Here is a 27,971-nt window from a genome sequence, read left to right as displayed (position 1 = left end):
GCTGTGAGCTATGACACCACAGCACTCTACCAAGGGTGACAAAGTGAGACTCTGTCTCACACACACAAAAAAGTTATAGGTGAGTCTTTGATGGGGGGGTCAACATCCATCACCCCCATGTTGGTTAAAGGTCAGCTGTATTAGATGAAGACTAAATATATTTTTCTTGTTGTAAATCACAATACCACACTCTTAAGGGCTTTTCCATCTCCATTCTTTTTTTATTATTTTTTTTTTTTTTGTAGAGACAGAGTTTCACTGTACCGCCCTCGGGTAGAGTGCCGTGGCGTCACACGGCTCACAGCAACCTCTAACTCTTGGGCTTACGCGATTCTCCTGCCTCAGCCTCCTGAGCAGCTGGGACTACAGGTGCCCGCCACAACGCCCGGCTATTTTTTTGTTGCAGTTTGGCCGGGGCTGGGTTTGAACCCGCCACCCTCAGCATATGGGGCCAGCGACCTACTCACTGAGCCACAGGCGCCGCCCCTCCATCTCCGTTCTTTATGTGGATGTTCTCTATTTAGGCTGGACAAGGTTGTAAAGAGGTTCTGCTCATCTTTTCTCCCCCTGAGTTTGACACCCTTTTGTCTGGTAGAAAGACAAACCATTGCTTTCTCTTCCGAGACCATATAGTAAAGTTAACTAATTATGATTATGTGTGGTGGTTGGTTTTTCCATAGGAAATATTCCTTCTTAACGAGAATGAGTTCTCATTTGCCACTAGATGTGCTGTTTAGTTGAAGTTGCATCCATCTGCAAGCTACAGAAAACTCCATCAATAGAGGCTTAACCAGAAAGGAGTTTATCTCAGAAAATGAGAGGTCTGGGGCTCAGCAGCCCCACTGAGGCAGGAGGGGTGGCCTCTGTCTTTCTGCCCACATCGCCGTGCTCACGCCTGATGGTTGTGTGATGGCTGCTGTACCTCCAGTCTCATCCAGTGACTTCTGAATCTTAGCTCGAAAATAGAAAAGAGATTGGTATCTACACCAAGTCCTTTCCCCTTCCTCCCCTCCCACCCCCCCCCCCCCAGTCTTTCTTCATCTTCCTACATCTCTTTCCTTTTAATTCAGATGTCTTGGGGGACAATGAAATCACCTAAAAATAATCTATTTCCCCAGCCTCTCTCACCTTGAGGGGTAGTCGTATACATTTCTGACCCATGAGAAAGAGGTAGCACCCCTGAAGAGCACATTGCCCTCCCTCATCTAAAAAACCACTTCTTGCTAGCAGGACCCCTTCACTTTCACCTTCATGTCATTCTCCCTTTTTCCTGCCTGGAAAACAGGTGAGCCCTGTTATGTGATGTGGAGGGTTCGTAGCACAGAAATAATTTCACCTAATTCTAGAAGCTTCCCAGAAGTCCAGAATCCTTCAGAAGGGACTTGAAAGTCAGAAAAAGCTGCTGTTTGGAGAGGGATGAACAGAAGTGTCTGAAATGAAGGAAGAGAGATAAGAGGCAGAATAAGGAATTGGGGGGGAAATGAGACTGGTGAATGCTGAGAAAGCTGGAGGCAAGTTAACTCTAGCAGAAAGTAGTGGCCAGCTAGTGGGGAAGCCGTGCAAGCTGGCCAAAATGTGTCTCCGTGTGGGTAGGAGCCTGTAGATGGGGGCCAGCAGGGCAGGGCAGGCGAGGGGCAAGCTGCCAGGCATGCTACCCAGGGTGGCCCAGGCAAGGGCAGCAGGCAGTTTACATGAGTTACCCAACAGCTCGCAGAGAGTGAATGGGGAAACTGTGATCTGAACCCAAGCCCTCTGTCCTAGTCCATTCCTGCCACTGTAACAAGAGTACCACAAACTGGGTTATTTATGAGTAATAGTTTATTCCTCACAGTTCTGGAGGCTGGGAAGTCCAAGATCAAGGCTCCAGCAAGTTTGATGTCTGGTGAGGGCTGCTTTTTGCTGCCAAGATGGTGCCTTGTTGTGTGTTCTCATGTGGCAGAAGCCAGAAAGGCAAAAGGGCTTAAGCAAGTCCCTTCCAGCCCTTTGATAAGGCCCTGATCCCACCCTTGAGGGCTTAGCTCTCATGGCCCAGTTACCTGCTAAAGGCGCCGTCTCTGAGTACTGTTGCATTAGGGATTACGTTTCAACATGAATATTGGTGGGGGCACAAACATTCAAACCACAGGACTCCTGATTCCAGAGCCCATGCTCAGAACCACTGGTTTCAAGCGAGCTGTTTAAGTTGGGGCCCAAGACCAGAGCTCAGCACACACACTGTGGCTGGCCTGATCCTAAGGGATTAAGCCTGTGGCTCTTTAAGTCCTCTCTGACCTGGAGAACAGAAGGATGAGTTTGTGAGTTGCCCCTGTTTGGAGGGTTCAGCAGGTCTAGGCAGATACCATCTTTCCAGCTGCTTGGAGGGAAAGGAAAGGACCGACTTGTGCTAAACAACAAGAAAATAATTGAGTATGTTAGGAGCAGATTACCTGTTGAGGAGAGGAGCATAAAGGGAAAGTAGCATTTCTCTGTGCAAATGGAAAAATTATAGCAGATTTTAACAATAGCTAAGAAAGGAAAAGGAAGAGCCAAGGAGGAAATTGCCTTACATTCTTAAGTAGGAAGAGTTTGGGTTAACTTCACTATCCCTAAAAATGGCTGAAAAGGGAAGAGGCAAGTAGGCCAGCTCTCGACCTCCCTTTCTCTTTGTTTTCCTCTTTCCCTGTTGATTTTGTCAGCTCTAAACCAGCACATTATACTGTCTCAATTGAAATTTTAGGGCTGGATAAACCAGTTGCAGGGAACTGGCTGCTCGGGGATTGTCAGAGTAGAGAATAGTAATCACAGGGAACAGCTGGGTATGGGAGCCTGGACTGGGGGAGGCAGGATGGGTGACCATGCACAGAGCTGGGGAGCAACCCGAGAAGTTCTAGAGTCCGGGCCCTTTGGTTTGAAGATGAGAACTGGGCAGATTAAGTGCCTCTGAGTTATGGAATCATAGAGTTAGAAAGGCCCTTAAATGTCACCTTGCCCCACTGCCCAAGGTCGTACAACTAATTAGTGTAATAGAATGTACCTCTCATTGTACAGCCATGCCCATTCTCAAACCTTGAGAGCTGTAAGCATTTATCTCAAGTTCATGAAAAGGCCATGCACTATAGTATTTGTGCAAGAGCAAGTCTGTTAGAATAAAATTGTCTTTACTGCCATCCTCCGGGACCCTCACAGAAATGAGATGTTGATCATATGAAGCAATCTTATTGAACAAAAAAACTTTCAAGGAAAAAAGTTGTGTCCCCTGAGCCAGCCAGTCTCTGCTAAGGGGGACTTGCCTTGCAGTATGAGCAGCTAAAAGCCAGGAGGGAATGATTAGAGATGGCAGCCATTGGTTAGAATTCTACCAACTTAAATGATCTCCTTGTTCTCCCTTTGATGGATCTAAAATGCATTTGTGAACATCACACCCACTTCTTTCCTTTTCTTTTTAGCCTCTATCGAGAAGGAAAGCAGTTTTAACATAGATGAAGCACACAAAGGTATAAATATGCATATGAATTGGAGGCCCCTCACATGATGTGAGTTTTTTCTTCGCTTAATTGGTTGGTCAGTGGCTTTATTTTTTAACCCATGCTACCCCCACCAGAGCTGGTGACTGGTGGCCACACCAGTGTCTCCTGGCTTCACAGTCATTATTGTACAAGAGGCCAGGGTATCCTTGGTTCGTGTTTACCAAGGAATCACCAGGGTGGGCCCTGAGCCTTCAGCAGGCTGTGGCCCTGTACTCCCTCATGGCCGTGCAGACCAGCAGCTGGAAGTGAGGCACCTTCTCTTTGCATACCCCATCACTTAGGAGAGTCTCGGTGTATTTGTGGGCTACAGAGGGACCACAGGATGTTAAGGAAGAGCAGAGGAAAGAGTAGGTTAGTAACTAAAAAGAACTCTTAGGAGAAGTACAGGACCCAAAACAATTGTTGATTAAAAGTGAATTGAAATAAAGGTTTCTAGAAGCATGAGAATTTTGCTCCCCCTATTCATGGACACATGATCTCTGCTTGTCCCCATCACCACGTCCTAGCTCATTTCATTCTCCATCCTCATAGAGGTATTTGTCCATGACTGACCTTGAGTCCTGAGTTACTCTCTTTTCCATTAGCGTTCAGTTCCTCCAATCACACCAGTGGAAAAGCCTCAGTTTGCAGCATGTATTTTCTTAGCACTTCTCTAACCCCACTTATCTCCTTTTTTAACAAGGAAAAAAATCTGTAGACTCTCAGACTTTTGTTTATAATAAAATAATGTTTGTAATTTTTTTTTCTTTTTTTTGTAGAGACAGAGTCTCACTTTACTGCCCTCGATAGAGTGCCGTGGCATCACTTGGTTCACAGCAACCTCCAGCTCTTGGGCTTACACGATTCTCTTGCCTCAGCCTCCCGAGCAGCTGGGACTACAGGCGCCCACCACAACACCCAGCTATTTTTTTGTTGCAGTTTGGCCGGGGCCGGGCCTGAACCCACCACCCTGAGTACATGGGGCCGGCGCCCCACTCACTGAGCCACAGGTGCCGCCCAGTGTTTGTAATTTTTTTATAGCTGTATTTTTTTAAGGTTGCCTTCCCTATCTGTGGCTGGTGATGCTAGCTTTCCATTGAGGATATAAAGTTTTCTTTCAGGTAAATTTATTAAAGTAAAAGCAAGGAATCAATTTAAAGAAAATATTAAGTGCAGAAAGTCACATCTGTGGCAAAATTTGTGAAGGTGGCATTTGGAAATGGCACACGTTTAAGAAGCACTGTCCTATGGCAGTTTTTCTGGGCTGCTTTTCTTCCCCATTCTTTCTCCCGGGGGAGGAATAGCAATTTCTGCTTAATTCCTTTTTATTGCTTTTATGCTACAGAATACTGGGTGAGTTGCGTATTATTCATTGAAATCCGTATGTGTGGGCTCAAGTTACTCGAAGGTGGGGGGGGAAGAACCCAGTGAAAATTAATTTCTAGCCACAAGTTACCTCCTGATTCCTGATCAATGTCAGTGTATATGTACAAGGTTTGAAAATTAAGTTTGTGAACTTGACACCGTGCACTTAGTTGTTAGCAGCACTGTACAAACAACTCCGTAAGGTTTCGTTGGTATATCAGCATCTTATAGCTGTTGGTGTCAATGCATGGTGGTGTTTGCTGAGTGGTGTTCATTATTGTTGTTGTGTGTTTTTGTGTGTCATACAATGACAGCTCTGATGGTCATTCCAGAAAAAGAGTTCCAAAAATGCTTTTATAGGTGGACTAGGCACTGGAGTCAGTGCAAAGCTTCCCAAAGGGAGTCCTTGGAAGGTGACTGTAGTGATATTCAGCAATGGGGTATGTAACACTTTTCCTAGGATGAGTTTGTGAACTTAATTGTCAGACCTTGTATACAGTATTTTTAGAGGTGATAACAGCAGGTAATACCATCTAATTCAAGTCTGCTTACTTACCCAGGCAGCCCTGATGCCATTCTCATTTGCAGCCACCACCTTGTCCGTATTTCAGCCACACCAAGTTCCCTGCTGTTTTCTGAACACCCGTGACCCTTCATGCCTCTGACCTTTGTTCAGGCTGTTTCCCTCCCGGGGCTTTCCTGCAAGCTTCCTATCTTTCATTTGGCAAATCTAGGAGGCCTCCCAGACCCACAGCTGATGGGCCGCTTCCTTTTTCAGTGCTCTGTGACATTTTGCTTATACCTCCCTCACTTGTCAAAGTTGGTGTTTAGTAGAACCAGCAGCACAAACAGGGAACTGTGAACCTTGGTTTTGAGTCCCAGCTGTGTACCCAGCTGGCTCTGGGACTTTGCTTGAGTCCCTCTGAGGACTCCTGATCTCCAGTTCTTAGTAGCAGCTGCACAGTTGGATGGTGGTGGAGTCTTAAGCCCTGCAGTTTATGGAGATATTAGTGTGATTTCTATCATGGTCTTTCCTCCCACCAGATTGCAAACTCCTGAGCAAATTCCTAGCACCTCCTGCTTGTGCCTAGTAGATAATTAGTGGTCACGTTTTCCCAAGTAAAGTAATGTTCACCTGAGATACCTAAGCTCTAAAGTCTCTACAGCTTCTTCTTGATATCAGGCATCTACATACATTTTATATGTTCCCATACCTATTATTAGATACTAAAACTGTTTGCATATATTTCAACCTTTCTTCATATATTAAATAAACGCTCTGTTTAAATCAGAACAAAGGAGTTATTTTTAATCTGACCAGCAGGGGGCAAACTTCACCCAGGAATTGCCTTGCCTTCAATTGGGTAGGGCTTGGCTGTCTACAGACAGGACGGGACTCAGGTTTTCATCTTTCTACCAGATGCCTCATTGGTGAACTATGGTGAAGGGAGTTAAGTATTATCTGATGTGACCTAAAACTCCAAAGTACAAAAATTTGGGTGCCTGGAAATTCTTGCTTCTCTTTAAAAGAAGGGAGAAAACACATTATCTGCTAATATATACTGGATGCCAAACACATGAATGGCAAGAAGTAGGAGGTGAGGGGAAGGGAGCAGGAACTTCAGCTTTTAGGGGGAGATTGAAATGAGGATAAATCTATGGGACAAGGAAAACTTCAGTGCATGAGAAATACCTGGCTTTTACTCGGAATTGTAGGCATGGGGGACATTTCAGAGCGGAAGGACCCCAGTTATCCAGTAAACTGCCTGACACTGAAGGGACAGTGGAACCATAATGACAGTGAAAGATCTCTCCTTTCCTCAGGTTAGGGTCTTCAATCTGAAGGCTTAGTTAGTGGGTCACACATTTATAAAGCAGAGCCTTGGTTTGGGATTTGCTAGTGACATATTAGATGATCTGGGACATATTCCTATCTTTTATGCCTTGGTAAAATTTACATCAGTGAGATTTGGAGGCAATTGTGAGATTTTTATTGGACATTTTTAAATGAAGAGGGTAGAAAACCTTTCAAGAAAATGGCATTTTGATTTTCTTTTCCTCCAGAGGAGGGAGTGCTACATGTTTTGTTTTGTTTTGAGACAGAGTCTCACTTTGTCTCCCTTGGACGGGTGCCATGACGTCATACTGCTCACAGCAACCTCCAACTCCTGGGCTTAGGCGATTCTCTTGCCTCAGCCTCCCTGCCTATTTTTTGTTGCAGTTTGGCCAGGGCCGGGTTTGAACCCGCCACCCTTGGTATATGGGGCCAGCGCCCTACCCACTGAGCCACAGGCGCCGCCCTGGGAGTGCTACATATTTAAAATGTCAGGTAGCTTTGCCACCAGTTTACTGGGGACCTCATTTCTGCTCTCCTTTTGCCTATTTTTCTTTATGCATTCGGCCCCTGGCTGCAGAACACCTTCTCTTTTGTAATGGGAGCCATGTGAGTGGCTTGCTATGGCTATAGTGTTCCTCTCACCTGCACCAAGTTCTAGTTGTAACTATTTGCCCGAACTCTTTGCATTCCTCCCCAAATCAGAGTGTGTGATCCAGGAGGGATGGGCTGGCAGAGGGCCTACCCTGGGACAGCCCAGGCTCCAGGTGCCTGGCACTTTGGTCTATTTTAAGCTTGTTCTGCCTTGCAGCAGGGACGAGAGTCTAGGGTCCAATGTGTGCTGTGGATGTTAAGAGACTTCAAGGACACTTCCCCCCATTTATCCCAGTTATGTCCCCTGCTAAAATAGGTTAACGGTGGCTAATTAACCACTGAACATTGTCATGCTGCATGAAGATAGCATCCTGGCTGTCCTCTGAGCCATGGTACTTTATCTCCATTTAGATCTCTGCAGTATTACATTAAACTCGAGAGAAACGTTTTAACTGAGATGATGTCTACATTAGGGCTGCCTTTTACCCTTCAGCACGTAACCCGTGTAGCAGCAGCAGTCGAAGCCTTATAGCTGGTGTCGGGGAATCAGGTTGCTTCGAGGTCTCTTCCCCAGAGGCTGGCAGGGTCCTTGCACCTGGGGTCGAGAGCTCTTGTTAGTCCCACGGACATAACCAAGTTCATGTGGATTCCTGGTCATGCTAGCCCAACCAGGCCCGCAGTGCAGCAGGAAGGACAGAGGAGGCAGATCTGTAGGCAGGGAAGCACTGCATAGCACTTTTTACCATCAAGACATTCCCCTTAGGCGGCTCCTATGGCTCAGTTGGTAGGGCGCCGGCCCCATATACCGAGGGTGGCGGGTTCAAACCCGGCCCCGGCCAAACTGCAACCAAAAAATAGCCGGGCGTTGTGGCGGGCGCCTGTAGTCCCAGCTGCTCGGGAGGCTGAGGCAAGAGAATCGCTTAAGCCCAGGAGTTGGAGGTTGTTGTGAGCTGTGTGAGGCCACGGCACTCTACTGAGGGCCATAAAGTGAGACTCTGTCTCTACAAAAAAAAAAAAAAAAAAAAGACATTCCCCTCTACCCTGAGAAACCATGAGGAACCAAGTCCACCATGGTCTTGTGTGGCTGCAGATACAGGTTTGCCAGTGGGATCAGCTTATTCTCAAATTATGCACTGAATGTCACCATGGGCTCCACATGCCCAAAAAGAGGGATTGCATTTGGGCAAAAGAAATTTGAAAAGGAGGGAAAGGTGACTTAGCTCAGCAGGATCTCTTTTTTGCCATAATGTAAGCTGTCATGCTATAAATAAAGCATGCATGTAATAAGTCACAGGACAATTAAGCCAGCATTAACTACCATGTTGTCAAACCTGACAAAGCTATAGCCTTCTATAGGTTGACCGCATGTTCCTGTCCTGGAAATATTAATTGGATTTGAAGTGGCATCTCTACAAAGAGCATTTCCCACAGTGTAGAACTGCCTGTATGTCTCTTTTCTGTACAGGTTATGAACTGAGCGTTGGAGTTAGACAGCCTGGGCTTGCATTCTGGCACTGTCACTTTCCAGGTGGATAGCCTTAGGCGAAGTACTTTACCTTTCTAAGCCCCAGTCTCCTCGCCTGTAAAACAGAGCAAATTAAATATGATAATTAAATAAGATGCTGTATGCTATTATATAGAAGATACGCTGTTGGATAATACATAACATATAAGTACTGTAATGACAGTGCCTGGTGCCCAACAAGCTCAATAAACGTTGACCGTTGTTATCAGTAATCACCTTCCTTATGACAGGCTTGTCAGGGGGATAGGGGCAGCACAGAGCTCCTGGGAATGGGCTTTGTCCTGAGAGAGGACAGTGGATGCACCAAGCCAAGGAGGACAGACCAAGCATAGCCAGAGAGAAGCTGGGATGAAGACCAGGAGGGGACTAGTTGAGTATGGAGCTGAGGGACTGAGCTTTAGATGAAGGTCATGATTTCATCTGCATGTCCTTTACCTGAGAGGCTGAGGTTTCCAGAATGTGGTGGCTTCATGGATGAGCATGCTTGGCAATTTGGAAAAGACCAAACTGAGCTGGCTGTGATTTCCCCTTTGCCAAGTCACTGGCCAGGTCAGACACAGTGCTTGTAGGAAGGATGGAGCCAACGTGTCCTTCCTTCGTCGCCCATTTCCACAGGCAGAGGTGAGGGAGAATGTTTATTCTCAATGTTCAGAGTTCAAGCTTCATTCTGCAACATGGCCAAAGCAATCAGTGAGTGATGGAGTAGCTCTTAAAAAGAAAGCTGGCATTTAATTAACTTTTCAAAGTGCTGGTTCAGCAACCTCTATGTTTTACATTTTGAATATTGAACAAGCATCTCTAATCGGATCTGAATTGCTCTGGGCCTGGCGTGGTGGTGAGCACCTATTTTAGTTTCTGTGAACATCATGGACTCGGGTGAATTCGGGAACTCTCAGGAATGGAGGCTTCACCACGAACCATTCAGGCTCCTTGCTATTTCTTCCTCCCCTCAGCCTTTAGGTCAAGTCCATGCTCATTAACGCTTCTGTCAGAAGGAAATAGGCAACTCAGAAGGAGAAGGCAAATAGGTTTCAGTTCTGCTGCTTAGCAACTAGAGTGTTCAGTCTAATATCTGAAATAAGATTTAGGGCAGTAATTCTCATCTCTGTCACTAGGTCCCATTTCTAGAAGTTATTGCCTCAAGGGGTTTGAGGATGAGCCTAGCCCATGTCTGGGTATGATTCTCTTGTGCACTGCTGGTGGAGAACTACCAGGTTAAAGGATTCTCTCCAGCTTTCAATTCTCTATCTGTGCTATATCTTACCTTCTGTAAGCAGGGCAAGTCAAGAAGGGACTGTCTGCACAGCAAATCCAAACGGATGTCTGGGTGCCATAGGGACATTGTAAAATCAGCAAGTATCTGCTCTTGGAGAGGATTGGGGTAAAGGGTTTGGAATCTAGGGTAAGGCAGGAGATAACAGTTTCTGGTTTCATCATCATTGTAACTAGCTCTGTGATTTGGGCTAAGCACACACAGCAGCATCCCCCTTTGTATCAGATGGAACTAAAACCCACTTTGCCTCTTCTCTGGGGCTCAACTGATACAGTGTTGATAGATATGAGTCTTTGAAGAGTGTCGAGTAATGCTGTGTGTCATGTGGACCTCCTGGGTCACTGTGATCATTGTCAGCTTCCCAAACCCTCTTCTGGGGAAGGAGGCGTGTAGACCGTGGTGCAATAACAGACAGCCCAAGGCTGCTGACCTTAGCACTGCAGATGATCTGCCCGGGCGGGGGCCAGGTCACACAGGCCACATCAGTGACCTCAGCTTCCTCAGAAGTTGGGAAAGAAACGAGTCTGTGAGGAGGAGGTGACCCAGAGCCCACAAGACAACACTTTACCTCAGCCTGTGTCTCTGCACAATCCGCAGCAGGCAGGACTTCAGCCCCAGATCCTTCCCTGGCCACCTGCCCTGGTGGGCTGTGGTAGACCACTGTGTTTTCGGTCTAGTTTGTTTGCTTGCTTGCTTGTTTTTGAACTGTTGCCAATAATTTAAAACTACACGCAATGTGGTGACTGGACGTGTATGTATTTATAAAACTGGAAATATAAAGTTTACATAATACTTAACCCTTAACTATCTTTAGTGTACTCTTTTCTATGCTATTTGTTTTATTTTATTTTTTTATTAAATCATAGCTGTGTACATTAATGCAATCATGGGGTACAATGTGCTGGTTTTACATACCACTTGAAATATTTTCATCAAAGTGGTTAACATAGCCTTCACCACATTTTCTTAGTTATTGTGTTAAGACATTTATATTCTACACTTAATAAATTTAACCCTCTATGCTATTTAAAAAGAAGAAGGAGAGAAAGAAAAAAGAAAAGCTGGTGGTGATCTACTAAACTGATTTCATGATTCACTGGTGGGTCAAGACCTGGAGTTTAAAGAATGCTGTGGCACATTCAGTGTCCTTGAGCTGGTCTGTGGCACTGTGCTAGCATGAGGTGAAGTAAATCTGGGAAGTGGGGTTTTATTTCAGAATGACACTCTGGATTGTATTCCTGAGATACAGACAAATTTGCATATTCACGTGTATATAAAGAACTACACCCTCCGCCAATTCCCCTAAAATATCCCCCGGCTTTGTCTTCCCTTCGCTTTCCCTCGTTCGGCAGCTGCATAGCATAGGAAGTAATCCACTTGCCTCCAACTCCTGTAAGAAAACCAGCAGTGCAGATCCAGTGATTAAGAACTAGTTCTGCCCACCCAGTGTTAGGGAGCCGGAGGGACCCAGAGCTCAGGTTCTCCTGGCCCAGATCCAGTGCCACCAGGCTTTTTATTGAAAGAATCCAGAAATCTAGATCTCTGTACAGAATCTCTTAGTTTTTGCAATGAATTCACATTAAGACAGACCAAAACAAGAAACAAACAACAGCATGCCTCAGACGAAACTCATCTGCAGGCTAGAGAGGCCCGGAGGAGACCAGTGTTGCCTCAGTGACCCAAGTCAGAGGCAAGGCGCTCCATCCCACCGGGCCTTCCGTCTAGCAGAACCTGCTGTTTCTGGGGGGAAGATGGGGAGAGAACACCACCTGAGGACATCCCTGCTGCCTGTCCTGGAGGACTCTATTTTGATCTCTCTCTTTCTCTGGGGAGAGAAATGAGGTGGGGGGGTCCTTGGGCTCCCCCTAGAGTGAGAGAGAACAGGATGTGGGCTCAGCCGCAATTAAGCTGAATATTAAACTCATCCCCCTTTTGGATGTTGAGCTGGTAAGTGGCAATTAACCAGCCTTCCCCTAAAGATTAGCATCATCATCGTTTTCTTCAGACAAAATCACTGCTGCTTTTGCCATGGCACATTGTGCAGGAAAGGAACAATTCGGTCAGAACTCCTGAGGGTAATCAGAGATGAGTATGTCTCTTGTGAATACAAGGAAAGCAGTAGCCTTGTCCACCTAGCCTCATCTGTCCCGTTATTCTTCATTCAAGCACTTCTGCTGTTGGTGGCATAGTAGCTGCGTCCTTTGGACAGGGGAAGCACAGAGACGAGCCAAGGCAGTGGTCCTAGGGAATGGCGTGAACTGGGAAAACAGCTTCTGTCCTCCCCCAGATGGAAGGTGGCTTTGGTGGCTGCTTGACGGACTTCTAGATCTGTTTGCCTTGAGACAGGCACTGAGAGCCTAGAGCATCCAGCAGTGGGATGCCCTGCGGTGTCTCCCATTGCCCTTCTGTCCCTCCAGCCTCCTGCCTCTAATTGCAGTCTCCTTACCCTGCCATTTAAGAGTCAAAAACTGCAGCCTGGGAGATTCCCTCAGAGTTGTTACATCTGTCTATCTTAACTGGACCATTATCTTCTCCCTTCTCACTGCAGCTATCTTTTTTTTGGGGGGGGGGGGTTCTTGCTATGTTGCCCAGGCTGGGCTCGAATTCCTGTACTCAAGGGATCCTTCTGCCTCAGCCCACCAAGTAGCTGAGGTAGATAGATGTGTACCACCACGCCTGGCTTGCTTTCTCTTTCAAAATAGTACAGTTGATAGGCTAGGCACAGTGGCTCATACCTGTAATCTGGCACTCTGGGAGGCTGAGGTTGGTGGATCGCTTGAGCTCAAGAGTTCAAGACTAGCCTCAGCAAGTGCGAGACCCTATCTCTAAAAAAAAAAAAAAGGCTGGTGTTGTGGAGGGTACCTGTAGTCCCAGCTACTTGGGAGGCTGAGGCAGAGGATCGCTTGTGTCCAAGAGTTTGAGTTGCTGAGAGCTGTGGCACCATGGCACTCTATCAAGGGTGACAAAATGAGACACTGTCTTTAAAAAATAAAAATAAATAGTACAGTTGATAGAGTAAATTTCATGCAAAATAGTTTATTTAAATGTGGCCTTAATTTATTCCTTTTTAATTGAGAAAAACGAATGTGATTGCACTTGAGGGCGGAGCTGTTTGCATGTTCCAGGAATCACTTGCTGGCTCCCTGCATCTCTTCCTGGCTGTGTCTTCTCACACATCCTGCCACTGGGCCATTGTGACAGTGGCCATCACGTTGCCCACGCTCATCCTGGCGCTACATTTCTAACTTACAACGATTCATTTAAAACATATAGTGACTTGTGTTGCTGTGGAAATTTTCAGACATATAGAAATGTAGTCACCATATACCCAACTTTAATAATCATCACCATCTTGCCAGTCTTACTTAGAAGACTTTGGATCAGTGTTTCTTAGAGTGTCAGTAGTAACCTGCTTAGATTAAAATTTTAAAATGCACATTCCTGGGCTCACCCAGACCAACTGATTCAGGAATCTGTCACTACCAGGCCCCCAGTCTGTATGTCTAACAGACTCCCCAGATGGTTCCCACACACACTAATATGCGAGAACCCTGCCTTAGACACATGGACTTGTGTCAGCCAGGCTTTCTGTTCTCAGAGAATCTCTTCAGGGGTGCTGCTCACCCAACATCACTCACAAGGTCGTCTGGTCTTTTAGGTGGAGGACACAGAAACGGTGCCTGAGCCTGCAGCCTGAGCTGTGCAGCCAAGGCCCCCATTTGTTTCTAGGAAGCTGCCCACGCTAAGAGCACCACATAAGACCCAGGGCCTCGGATGTAAAGCAGCGCTCTATAAATTAGTCAATTAGTTGTTGAAAGAAAGAAGGGGACCACATCATCTGCACCCATTTGAATTTTAAGCTTCTCGCTCAGCCTGCACTTAACCATTTCACTTGGAGTTATGCTGAAACAAGGCTGCAAGGAGGCAGTGCAGTGTCTGCCATCTGTCCAGCTGGTGTGGGCCTCAGTCTGTAAAGAGGAATTCAGTCCAAGAAAGCACCTGAGATGAACTGACGGGCCCCACTTTTGAAACTTCCCCAAGACACTTCCTCGGGGCCTGAGACCAGTAGGTTCTCTCATAAACCTTGTGTTTTCTTCTCTTCAGGTTCGGAAAGAAGGGGTCTGAAGAAGTAGAAGAGTATGTTTCCTCTGTTCTCATGGTATCCTACGGTAACCTTTGTCAAAGGGTAGTCTTGCCTGTGTTGAACATAGCATTAAAAAATAGGACAGTATGGCCGGGCGCGGTGGCTCACGCCTGTAATCCCAGCACTGTGGGAGGCTGAGGAGGGAGAATTGCTCAAGCTCAGGAGTTCATGACTCGTCTGAGCGAGAGTGAGACCCCGACTCCTAAAAAAATGGAAAAACCCAGCCGGGCGCGCGGCAAGCGCCTGTAATCCCAGCGGCTTCCTGAGGCTGAGGCAGCCGGGTGCCCGCAGCCCGAGTCTGAAGTTGCGGTGGGCTACCATGCCCACTGCACTCTGCTCAGGGCATAGGGTGGGACCCTGTCTCAACAACAACAACAAAAAATAAGACAGTATGAATCTGGCCATGGTCTGGGGCTGGAATTACACCTGCTGAATCAGAGTTTTGGGTATTGCTGCTTCCTCAGCTGTAGGTCTAGACTCCAGCATTACCAGCCATGTCGCATCTCCCATCTTGTGGTTTGTAGAATTGTATGTCCAGATATACGGGTACAGACCCGTGCCTTCTGCTCTGGTGATACAGATGGGCAGAAGCAGCACCAGCTGCCTAAGCCTAGCCTTCTCCTAAGATGTGCATTCAAACAAAGGAAAGATGGGGTCTGCTCAGCACGGTGGCTGTGAAGGCGGCTGGGGAGGGGAGCATTCCCATCATAGTCTGGAGATGCCTCTCTCTGGGATGGTGTGTCCACGCATGACAGACCCAGTTGCCTTATTAGGTTTGACCACGTTGACAAGGAAAGTGGGTCCAGGGATATTTTCATCTAGGAGAAAGAATCGATACAGTAAAAATTTGAGTTCCTTTCTGTGATTGAAACTCATTTTTTTCTCTTATTCTTTTTTGGGAGGCAGTTATCGCCTAAGACAGCAGAGCCTGGATAGATCAGACGACGGAGGAGGTAAGCGACCCTTGGAGGAAGTCAAGGGCTTCTCAGAGATTCCCCAGAGCACCGAGAGCATTTCATGGGCCTCAGCTGTGGCACGGTTTGCTGCAGCCCTACTGTAAACATTTGCAGTGGTCTCATCACACACCCTGGTTCACACCTCCAACCATGCTAACTGCTGCTGCCTCTGCCTGGAGTGCCCTCCCCCGCCCTTACCCACTGACCCTCCTTGACCTCCACGACTCAGCTGAAGCACCACCTCCTCAGAAAGGTGTTCCCTTTCCGTCCTACTCCCACTTTGACTCTGCTCTTCTTTCTCAGTGTTCCTTATACACTCTTTGGCAAACCTCCATTGTAACAGCAATGTAGCTAATAGGTATTAGGTGTTTACAGACCAGACACTGTTTTACCAGTTTATATAAGTTACCATAACCCCTTAGTGCTATTGTCATCCCCCGTTTTACAGTTGAGGAAACTAAGGCACAGAAATGTTAAGTAACCCAAGGTCACAGATCTACTGAGAGCCTAGAGCCAGGATTTGAGTACAGGTAGGATATATCACACTCTTTGATGGATTGATTGGTTTTCCTACCAGGCTCTGAGCTCCAAATGGCAGACCCCAATGCCTTATTTATCTCTAGTACATAACATGGAGAAGTTGGTTCATGGCTGACTGTATAAAAGGGGTGAACAGGACTAAAAGCCATGGCATAGTGGAAGCCTGCGTTCAGAACACAAGAAAGAAAGGTGAGGTTCATGTGTGTCTCTAAAATGAAATCCAATCAGGGGAGATTATGCTTGGCACCTAAGTTACTAAAGCCTTTTTTTTTTGTGACAGAGTCTTACTATGTCACCCTCATTAGAGTGCTATGCTGTCACAGCTCACAGCAACCTCAAACTCTTAGGCTCAAGCGATTCTCTTGCCTCAACCTCCTACATAGCTAGGGCTACAGGTGCCCACCACGGCACCTAGCTAATTTTTTGTTGTTGTTGCGGTTGTCGTTGTTTAGCTGACCCCCAGGCCGGGCTCAAACCCGCCAGCCTTGGTGCATGTGGCCAGCGCCGTAACCTCTGTGCTACGGGCATGGAGCCTAAAGCCTTTTTTGAACCCACACTTATGTATACCATTTCCACACTCATTTCTTTGTGTAAGTCCTAGTTTCTGTCTGGTGTCAGTGTCTTTCAGCCTGAAGAACTTCATCATTTTTGGTAGAGAAGTCCTCTGGCAATAAATTCTTTCTGCCCTATTTGTCTTAAAATGTCCTCATTTTTCATAAGATAATACAATTCTAGGATGACAATATTTTTTCTTTTAGTACTTAAACAGATAATTTCGTTATTTTCTGGCCTACATTGTTTCTGATGAGAAGTCAATAGTTATTCTTATCTTTGTTCCCCCATATGTAATTTATCTTTTCCCCACTAGCTGCTTTTAAGATTTCTTTTCCTTGGCCATGCATGGTGGCTCACGCCTATAATCCCAGCACTCTGGGAGGGTGAGGCACAAGGATCCCTTGAGCTCAGGAGTTGGAGACCAGCCTAAGCAAGAGTGAGACCCCATCTTTACTAAAAATAGAAAATAGCTGAGCATTGTGGTGGGGGCCTGTAGTCCCAGCTACGTGGGAGGCAGGAGGATCGCTTGAGCCCAGGAGCCTGAAGTTGCTGTGAGCTAGGCTGACCCCACGGCACACTAGCTGAGGGCAGCAGAGCAAAACCCAACCTCAAAAAAAAAAAAAAAAAGGTTTCCTTTGTCAATTTTTTCAGCAGCTTGGCTATGACATACCTTGTATGGTTTTCTTTGTGTTTATCTTACTTAAACTTGTTGAATCTGTGGATTTATAATTTTATATCAAATTTAGAAAATTTTAGCCATTATTTCTTTAAATATATTTTCCATCTCTCCTGCTCCTTCTGGGACTTCAGTCCACATGGGTCATTGAGACTTGGTGTTTTTGTTTTTCAGTCTACTTTTTCCTCTGTCCCTCAATTTGGAAAGTTTCTACTGTTGTGTAAGGGGTCTTTTCTTCTAAAGTATCCATTCTGCTATTAACACCATCCAGTGAATTTATTTCAGACAGTGTATTTTTCAGCTCTGGAAGTGCTGTTTGGTTCTTTTTTTTTTTTTTTTATTGTTGGGGATTCATTGAGGGCTGTTTGGTTCTTTTTTAATATATTTTCTATTTATCTCCTCTTTGGTTCATGGGCCTCAGTTCCTTTACCCTTGATAGTAGCCCTTATATAGGTTGAGTATCCCTTATCTGAAATGTTTGGGACCAGAAGCATTTCTGATTTCAAATTGTTTCAGATTTTGGAGTATTTGCATTGTACTTACTTGGTTAAATATCCCAAATCCAATAGTTAAAAATCTGAAATCTTCCAGTGAGCATTTTCCTGGAGCATCATCCTGCCACTCAAAAAGTTTTAGATTTTGGAGCATTTGGATTTTGGATCTAAATGTAGTAGTAGCTGCTGTTTTCAAGTTCTTTTCTTCTAATTTCATCATCTCTATCTCCGAGTTTATTTCTATTGACCAATTTTTCTTCTGGTTACAAGTCATAAGGCAGTCCCCAAGTTACAAACATCTGACTTAATGTACAACTCACACTTACAAATGGGGGCTATTACAGGTAATAGGTACCTGTTCCAACTTACATGCAAATTCAACTTAAGAGCAAACCTGCAGACCCTAGTTTGTTTGTAAGCTGGTGACTGCCTATTTCGTCACACGATTAGTAGTTTTTGATTATATGCCGGGCATTGTGACTGTTACTATTACATGTGGAGTGTCTGGATCTTGCCTTCCTTTAAAGAATCTATGCAGACTTTGCAGTTGGGTTACATCCATATAAACTCATTATAAGTTAAGAATATAACAGGAGGTGAAAATACTATAATGCATACGTTTATGCATTTTTAGCTTATATTTTCAACTTATGAATTTACCCAAATGTAGCATCATTGTAAGTTGAGGAGTGTACTGAGTGCTTTCGTACCATTGTAAAGTCAAGAAGTCATTAAGTCACACCACTGTAAGTTGGGAAACATCTATATTTGTTTTTGTAGGGAGTCAATGTATTTGTCAGTCAACTTGATCCTTTTGAAAATTGTTTTTAGCTTTATTAGGACAGGGTGAGAATAATCCCTACACCCTAAGACAGTAAGGTGTCTCTCCTGAGTGCGTAGTAGTTGTTCAATAAGATTTCTCCGCTCTGGCTAGGTGGAGCCAAGCGTCCTCCCATAAGCTCTGGAGTTGGTGCAGCCCACACCTTCTTGCTGGTAATTCTTTGCCCAGCCTTGTAGAGTTTCGCCCTACTGAGCCACGCTTTGTATTCCATCTGTTTAGACTTTGGGGCTCTTCCTCTGCACAGCTCCCAGTTTTTGAGACTTTGCTTCCCAGATCCAGCAACTTAAGTCCCTCTAAACTTTAGTCTGTCTCTTCTCAACTCAACTAGACCTCCATGCTCTGTCTGGAGTTTCCCCTCACTCTTCCAGAGACCAGAAGTACCTGAGGCAGAAAACCAGGTGGCCTGGGGCTTACTTCGTCTGTTTCCCTTCTCTCAGGAATCAGTCTTGTGTTACCTACTTAATGTCCCCTGTCTGAAAACAGTAGTGTTGTATATATTCTCCCCAACTTTCTACTCTTATAACCATGGGGGGGCAAGTCTAGTACCATCTACTTGCTCATGGCTTAATGTGTAGTCCAAATCTTTCTTTCAACACCTTTGAGAAAGGATTCATTCTGTAAAACCTGCAGAATTACCTGGTAACTACAAAATGAGAGAGAGGGTCAAAACAGACATTTATGAACTATTCTGGGTGGCTAAAGGTTCCCAGGCCATGCACAAATCAAAAGGTGGAATTGGAGCCTAGACATCTGCATTAATTTAAGTAAGCTCCCTAGATAAATATTCGGCAGTCCTGCTGTTATGGCTCTAAAAGCCAGGACTGAGGACCAGGGAGGGTGGAAGTTGTGTGAAAAATATTTCTACCTCAGCTTATTCCAGAGGGGTTTTAGGGTGAAAGAGTACTCAAGAGAGGTCGGAAAATCCAGCCACACTCTTAAGTCTTAGTCATAGCTGACAAGCACATTCTCATCATTTTCCAGCATTTTTCCTGGCTTTCTAGTATCTCTTCTTGCCAAATATTCCTCTTTAGTTCAACCCACTAAACTCCTTTTAGCTCCCAGATTCTTTACCTACTAATAACTCCCAATGACTATATATACATATTTTTTGAAACAGAGTCTCACTCTGTTACCCAAGCTAGAGCACCATGGGGTCAGCCTAGTTCACAACAACCTTAGAATCCTGGGCTCAAGCGATCCTCCTGCCTGAGCCTCCCAAGTAGCTGTGACTATAGGCGTGCACGACCACATCAGAGTTTTTCTGTTTTTAGTAGAGATGGGAGCCTGAACTCCTGAGCTCAAGGGATCCTTCCGCCTCGGCCTCCCAGGGCACTAGGATGCCCAATGACTGTATTAAATATTGTATCTTATATTTCTGTTCCCAGAGTCTATTGGCCCAGACTTGCATCTAGGATGTCTTCTGCCAGTGCCAAACGGGCAGCTCAGGGGTTGGTGGCTGCTAGCCACACTTTGATTAGTCTGTCCTCACAGACTGGTGCTTCAGCCACTTGCATGGTGCAGCAAGGCGACGCTCCAGGAGTGTGGGCCCAAGGACTCAGGAGGCAGTGTCTCTGCTGGACATTAACCAAGCTGGTATGTGGTTAAGGAGCAGTGTATGTGGAAATTGTAATGATAGAGTGGCGTTCTAGAGCCTCTCCTTAGAAGCGGGGTGAGGCAGACTGGTGATAAAGGCAAGTGATTTGTAGTGTGAGGACCCCTTGAAGAAGCCTAGAAGTGAGTATAGGGCAAGTTGCCTCCTGCACTATGTCTTTTTGGACAGCTTCAGTTCCCAGTTGCTCATGTATTATATTTGTTCAAAAGTCAAGAGACTTTTAAGTAAGAACACTTTAAATTCAGGAAAAAAGATTTCGGTGTTCTATGGCAGAAACTTCCAAATGGAAACACAGGGAAACAAATTCATGGTCTATAGAAAGTTCACCTCAACTGCTATTTTTCTCCAGGCTTTTTCCCCACCCTCCCTTGAACCTCTTTCCATTTCCCTTCAAAGGACTTCTGAAATCCTGCTTTCTCCACTTTTTTCAATGAGGAAATGGTACATTTAAAGGAGCAACTGTTAAATATTACAGCAAACCCTCTGAATACTAAAGTCTGTATGAATTATAAATGCCTATAATTAAAAGTTTGTATTGGCTGTCTTTGTGGCATCATCACTTTAGCATCAAATTGTCGGGCCAGATTCCCCTGGTGGTTCACGCCAGTAATTTCAGCATTCTGGGAGGCTGAGGCATGTGGATCCCCTGAGCTCTGGAGTTCGAGCAAGAGTGAGACCCCATCTCTACTAAAAATAGAAAAACTAGCTGGGTGTTGTGGTGGGCACCTGTAGCCAGCTACTCAGGAGGCTGAAGCAGGAGGATTGCTTGATCCCAAGAATTTGAGCTATGGAGTGTTGGAATGTGAACTATGATGCCTTGACGCTTTACTCAGGATGACAGAGTGAGATCTGTCTCAAAAAAAATCAAATTATTGCAACTTTAAGAAACTCTGTGAGTCATCTTGTCTAAACCCGTCATTTGACATGTTAAGAAATTGAGGCTTAGAAATTGTTATTCAGAGTAGCAGGACACAGAGAGAAACTCTGGTCTTCAGTTCACAGAAAGACGTTCCTGTTCTCATGCTCCAGTATCCACCAATAGCATTGTCATCATCATTTGCTAACAAACTTTATTTACTATGTGCCAGCTACATTATGTTCTCATTTAATTCTCAAAACAAATCAATGGGAAAGTTTGTTAAAATCAATTTTGTTGAAGTCTGGTTTATATGCAAGGAACTGTTTATATGCAAGAAATGGTATGCAGGTGCACAATTTGAGTTTTGACAGGCATATATACCCTGCGAAACCACCGCTACAAGCAATGTATAGAACCTTTTCATCACCCCCGAAAGTTCCTCCATGCTCCTTCCAGAGCATCCCTCCCCTGTCCGAGCCTCAGGCACCTCCTGATGTGTTTTTTGTACTAGAGAGTAGTTGGCATTTTCTAGAATTTTATATAAATAGAAGCATAAGTATGTACTGTTTTGTGCCTCTTTTCACTCCGTGTAAGGAGGTTCATCCAGGCTGTTGCATGTACCATTAGCCTGCTCATTTCTATTGCTAAATAGTATTCCTACATATGGGCATACCATGGTATGTTCACCTGTTGATAGACATTTACATTGTTCATTATCCCCATTTTAAATTAATGAGTTAATTTGTTATTTACTTATTTATTAAAAAATTTTTAGACACAGGGTCTTGCTTTATTGCCAAGGCTAGCCTTGAACCCTTGGGCTCAAGTGATTCTCCCACCTCAGCCTCTGAATAATGGGACTATAGGTTTGGGCCATCATGACTGGCTCATTTTTTTTTTTTTTTTTATTTTAAAGGTGAGCAGACTTAGGCAAAGAAAGGTAGACGTACCCACAGTCATGCAACCAGTAAATTGAGCACCAGTATTTGAATATGGATTTTGACCCCAGGGCCTTCATTCTTAGCCTCTGGACTGAAATGAATGGTACAATCATTCCAGCAAATCTCCTTCCTTGGGGAGGTCGTATAGATGTCGGCTTGCAGATTTGTAATATAGAGGGCCTAGAATGATTGATAAGATGCTTAATAAAATTTCATTAAGGGAGAAGAAAAGATACCTGTTTTCAGAGAATACCTCTAGTATTTTTTTCTCCTTCATTAACATGGAACGTGAAATTTGTGATTTGGCCTTTATTTTGGCCCTGGAGGTTTGAAGCACAAAACCCTTTCTTGTCAGAGAGTACACTTGCTTTTTACCTTCTAGGAGGGATGCCTTTTCTAAGGCATAAATCTGTTTTCCGTGCATTTATGCCTGAGTCCTTTAATGGAAAATCAGTTCATATGTTACACTTCACACTTGACTTAGTCCATTTCACTGTATATGAATGTTTAGAATCCATTATGCAGTAGGAATCATATGTTACATATAACTAGCTTCTAGAATTATCTTTGCTCAGAGAATTACTTGGTTGGCTAGTGGAGGCTGCTCCTTTGAACTTAGAATATCCAGTGGGTGGGGAGACTCCTTGAATGATTGTCCTGAGTCATCCATGGATGCCTCTTCAGCAGAGACATTAAACAGATCCTGGGCACCTATAAGGAGACCTATTGGTTCCCTTAATATTAATCAAATCACATTCAGGTTCTTAGAAGTCATCAGCACAAGGAGTGACGTTATCACTTGAGAAGCAGCTAATCATTTTCTTACGCTTGATGGAAGTGGGTGCTTGACGATCACTCCAAAAGGAAAAAATTAATTTCAGTGAATAGAAATGAGAGCCTAAGGTCAGGGTCCCCTCCAGATAGGTCAGCTCCTTCCACCACCAGCCTCAGAAGTCAGATTTTATTGAGGGAAGCCAGCAGCTTTTGTCCAGTGCCTCCTGAGGCCTGTATTGCTCCAGAAGCCATAGTAATGAATGAGACAATTCTTGCCCTCCAAGAGCTTCTGATCTGGTGAGAAAATGCCTTCCCCTCTTCCCCCCAGGAGCCATGTCTCTCTAGATATATTTCTCAGCAATTAGCCTTCCTTGCTTCATCCTTGGTACTTGTTGCTCATTCTTTCCTAGGCAACACGCCCTCCTCTCCCAGCCCTGATGTCTAGGGAGAGAAGAGAAGCACTTCCTCCTCCTTTCATTCATGCCTCAGGCTTCCTAGGAAAGAGAACAGAAAAACAGAAGAAGAAGAAAGGGTCTTTGAAAATAGGCGTGTTTTGGCTAGGGGCCTATGGCTCAAGTGGCTAAGGTGCCAGCCACATACACCTGAGCTGGCAGGTTCGAATCCAACCCGGGCCCCCCAAACAACAATGATGGCTGCAACCAAATATAGCCAGGCATTGTGGCAGGTGCCTGTAGTCCCAGCTACTTGTGAGGCAGAGGCAGGAGAATCGCTTGAGCCCAGGAGTTGGAGGTTGCTAAGGGCTGTGATGCCACAGCACTCTACCCAGGGTGACAGCTTGAGGCTCTGTCTCAAAAAAAAAAAAAAAAAAAGAAAGAAAGAAAAGAAAAAAATAAGCGTGTTTTCAGCATGAGAAATGGAGAGTGAGTGACAATTAGAGGTGGCTTTGGAATCTGTTGATTTACCAGAAAGTACTTCATGAGTACTCCTTGCAGAATTGAGGCCAGGTTCTAAGCTCAGGAGCATCTGAGGCCAGGCAGGTACCATTAGATTATTAAGTATGAAATGTCCAAAGTCCTAAGGTTGACGATGAATACTGCTAACATTTCACTTTGATAATTCATGGATTTGTGTGTATGTGTGTGAAAGTACATCCTCATTCTTTTAAACACATATTTTGGCTTGCAATCATCTTTTAATTTTTTTAGAGCATTTTTCATGGATGAGTAAAAAATTCATGTTATTTTTGAATATTTGTTGCATTGTGGAACCAGTGCAGCACAGACTACCCAAAATATCAACAAAGTATTTGGGAAAAATGTGACTTATGAATGCACATGTATGAATGTGCGTCTGTGCGTATGCACTCAGAATGTGAGTGTGAATGCCCAATACTTTGATGGTTTACCAAGTTCTTTCTTATCATTTTAATCTTGAAAATGAGCCACAGGGATAAGCTGAGGCCAAGGGGATATTGATGATGTGAAAGCTGTAGCAGAAGCGAATCCATCTCAACCTATGTGTGAATTAGCAGTAAGGTTTGACATTACTATTAAATGAGCATTAGAAAAGAAATCATTTCAAAGCTTGCCTTTTTTTGCTATCATGACATAAAGGGGAACCACTTCTATACCATATTACTGCATGTGATTAAAAAAAAAAGTATTCTTTTTGATAATCACTAGCCTTTAGCACAATGGTTGGATAAAGATGAAGTACAAAAACATAGTCCCAAACTAAATATTCATCACAAAAAGCTAATGGCATTTGGTGGCCCAGCAGTGGTATTATTCACTACAGCTTCGTGACATGTGGTCAGCTGATGACAGCACTTGTCTACTGCAACCAGTTGGATTACACAGTGAGCGTGTTTGTGATTACGCAGCTGAAATTGGCCATTCTTGTAAGACCACACTGTCACACAGACCACCCTGCTCACACTACAGAAGGTGGACTTGGAAACTCTGTCATCCACCATATTCACCAGACCTTCTACCAACTGACTACTATTTCTTCTGAGCATTGAACCACTTCTTGCAAGGAAAAATATTCAGTTCTCAGCCAGTTGAGGGAAACACCTTTCACAATTTCATTGCTACTTGCTCTCTAGGCTTCATCGCTACTGGTGTACACGAGCTGCCATAAAGATGGCAAAACTGTGTTGATAGTTTAAGCACATACTTTGATTAATTGTACCTGCTTTTCTTGTTTGAGATGCAATGAACTAAACTTTTGGTTTGAAATTGTACATTTCAGACTAAATGATCTAATATAAACACATGAGAGAGCAGAAGTGCAAGACAGTAAGGGATGATGAGGCCCGTGGTGAAAGCAGAGGAGAAAGGGCACAGCATTTTTTTAAGATGACAGAATGTTTAAAAAACACTTTATAAACAGAACAAAATGCGGGTTTGATTAGGTCTGTGTTAACAGATTTTCAGATCCTTCATAAGACCTTGCCTGGCTATGCCTTAAGGCAGGGATGTCCGGCTCCTAGCCTGTGGGTCTCATGTAGCCCAAGATGGTTATGGAGTGGCCCAACAGAAAGTCATAAACTTACTTAAAACATTATGATTTTTGTGTGTGTGATTTTTTTGGTGGAACTCGATTGCGCTGTTCTCATATGTGAACTTCGTAGACGACAACATCATGTCTCAATGACACGTAAAAATAAACGTACTTACGGTGTCACTATTCGTACACAAGGGTGGCTGCAGTTGTATAGCAGTGTGCAGCTTCCAGTGTGGTATCTTCCAAGCACAAATTGACACCGTCCGATGTTACGCGTGCTTATGATAACTTGGCAAGGCGGTGATTATAATATCTCAACCTACCATCACAACATTAAATGTGTAATGTATTTAGAAGTCAGGTAAGCACTCTTATTTGATTATTAAGGGTTCTTTCACACCTCAACGGTGCCTCACACATCAGCCACCATGTTTTATAAAATCAGCCCTCCGCCTCACCCTCATCAGCAGCTGATATGTGGAAGGGCCCAAGCTTTGCTTTCTCTTATCCTGTGAATTAATTTTCATAATAGAAGCAAATATAGTCTCTCTTATCTGTTATTATTTTTTAATCCTAGCATGACTTCTACGATGTCTTTCAAAAGAAAACAGAACCCCCCACCCACCCAAAAGAAAAATTACTAGTGAGGGAAGAATGTTCGGTGAAAAGTGGGACAGATGATTAATTTTTTGTCAAGGCAAATTGTCAGGCACTCTGCTAAGCTTGTGGGGAATGGTAGGTTTTCAGGGACTATAATTTTAAAAGGTATTATGTGCAAAAACATGCTGCCAAATTTGCCTATATGAAGAATTGTGTCATAAAGACAAAATAGCAGAACTGAGAAAAAGTTTGTTTTCTCAAAAAAATTTTTTTAAATTTATAATTCAGATGATTCCATTGTAAAAGCTAGTTATATGGTAGCATATTTAATACCAAAAAAATCAAAACCGTGTACGTAAAGTGAGTTTATTAAGCATGTATGGAAAGCGTGGCGGATATAATTTGCCCTAAAAAAAGGGAAGACATTTCTAAAATCAGTTTGTTTCACCAGACAAATTGAAGAAACTGGAGAATTTTAAAAACTGCTCATTTTAAATTTTATGCTTTGGCGATGGATGACAGCACTGATGATACAAATACAGCTCAAGTTGCCATTTTTATTAGAGGTTTTGATGATAAATATAATGTCACTAAAGAAATGGCTTCTTTAGTCCATTCAAAAGAGAGAAATCAAGAGATTTATGTGTTAAAGCACTTTGTCCGTTGTCAGCATATCTGGTATAGTTACTGAGGGTATCCTGGACATGGTAGGTAAAAGAGAGGGACTTGTACAATTAATAGGTGATGCATTTGTCACCCAAAACTGACATTTGATGAAATATTACAAAGTACGTCAAGAAAATGTATGCGCAAAAGCTTTAAAAATGGATAACATCATGCAAATCGTCAGCAACTGTGTGCATTTCATAAGGACCAAGGGATTGAGTCATCACCAATTCCAGGAATTCCTTCAAAGTATTGATGCTGGCCATGCGAGGTGGCTCAACGCCTGTGTTCCTAGCCCTCTGGGAGGCTGAGATGGGTGGATTGCCTGAGCTCAGGCGTGCGAGACCCAGTCTCTACTAAAAATAGAAAACTGGTCAGGTGTAGTGGTACATATCTATAGTCCCAGCTACCCGGGAGGCAGAGGCAAGAGGATTGATTGCTCAAACCCAAAAGTTTGAGGTTGCTGTGAGCTATGATGACGCCACGGCACTCTACCCATGGTGACAGAGTGAGACTGTCTCAAAAAAAAAAAAAAAAGTATAGATGCTGACTATGATAACATTTATTTTTCACAAGTAAAATGGCTAAGTCAAGGGCAAATGTTAAGATTTTATGATTTGTCCCATGTTAACAAGTCATTTATGGTATTGAAAACCAAATTTGTGCCAGAATTTGACAATGAAAACTGACTTACAGATGTAGCATTTTTAGGAGATTTAACTACTCCTTTAAATGAGTTAAACATGCATCTCCAAGGTGAAAACCAACTTATGCATACGATGTTTCAAACCATAACAGCATTCCAAATGAAACTGAAATTACAGCAAGCTCAAATTAAGGCAAACAATTCTATGCATTTCAACACATCGGCTAAACACAGTCCTGTGAACAGCGAAAAGTATGCTGCCTTGGTTTTTGATTTGATAACAAGAATTTAAAAAATTTCCAGATTTCCAAGAAAATAATATTTTCATGCACTTGTGACTACATTTTCAGTTGACATAAATATGTTAATCTGCCAATTTTCGAATGGAATGCTTAAAGCTGCAATCTGACATACAATTTAAAGAAATTTTTGATCTTGTCTCTTTACTGGACTTTTAAAGGTCTTGTCTTCCCAGAGACAGATAATCTCTGACTTCACAATCACACCTTATTCGTGTCTTCACTGTTTGGCAGCACCTACATTTGCAAGCAGCTATGTTCAAGAATGAAGCACATTGAGAATAAAATTAGAACCCAAACATCTGATGAGCACCTCGAGAACTCACTGAGAATTGCGACTACTTCCATCAAACCAGATGTTACTGCGTTAGTTTCTCAAATACAATGCCAGATACCTCACTAATTGTATGTTGCCTACTTGCAACTGAATAGGACTTTTATGATAAAAAGTATCCCCAAAACAAAGATGTTTTATTACTTATATACGTGTATTTCCTATAGTAGTGATTGCAAACTTTGGACCTGCTCAGTGATTTTTTAAAAGACCCTCTGAATGGGCCACTTCAAAATTAGGATTATTATGTGAGGACTTTTTTGCTTATCTGTGGTGGCAGATATCACAAAAATTATGCACAGAGCTTTTTTTTTTTCTTTCTTTTTGCCTGTTTGCTCATCAGCTTTTGTTAGTGTTTATGTATTTAATGTGTGGCCCAAGACAATTCTTCTTTCGAATGTGGTACACAGAAGACAAAAGGTTGGACATCCTGCTCTAAAGCAGCACAGAACGTTGTTGGAGAGAGAACATAAAAGATGAAAGACATTG

The 27,971-nt window shown here is 43.9% G+C and overlaps 1 protein-coding gene across 2 annotated transcripts in view; it reads left to right on the top strand.

Annotated features, from left to right (window-relative positions):
- The window catches only part of IFT43 (intraflagellar transport 43), a 111,717-nt gene that overhangs the window by 67,026 nt on the left and 16,720 nt on the right, over positions 1-27,971 (top strand). For both annotated transcript variants that reach the window (XM_053602642.1, XM_053602643.1), the window contains 2 exons: positions 14,181-14,213; positions 15,127-15,173. In XM_053602642.1, coding sequence (XP_053458617.1) covers positions 14,181-14,213; positions 15,127-15,173 — 80 coding nt within the window. The remainder of the gene's footprint in view (positions 1-14,180; positions 14,214-15,126; positions 15,174-27,971) is intronic.

Source organism: Nycticebus coucang, chromosome 9 (genome assembly GCF_027406575.1).
Source record: "Nycticebus coucang isolate mNycCou1 chromosome 9, mNycCou1.pri, whole genome shotgun sequence".
NCBI classification, from domain to species: domain Eukaryota; kingdom Metazoa; phylum Chordata; class Mammalia; order Primates; family Lorisidae; genus Nycticebus; species Nycticebus coucang.
The sequence above is the reverse complement of the archived record's forward strand: the minus strand, read 5'-3'. Positions and strand labels throughout refer to the sequence as shown.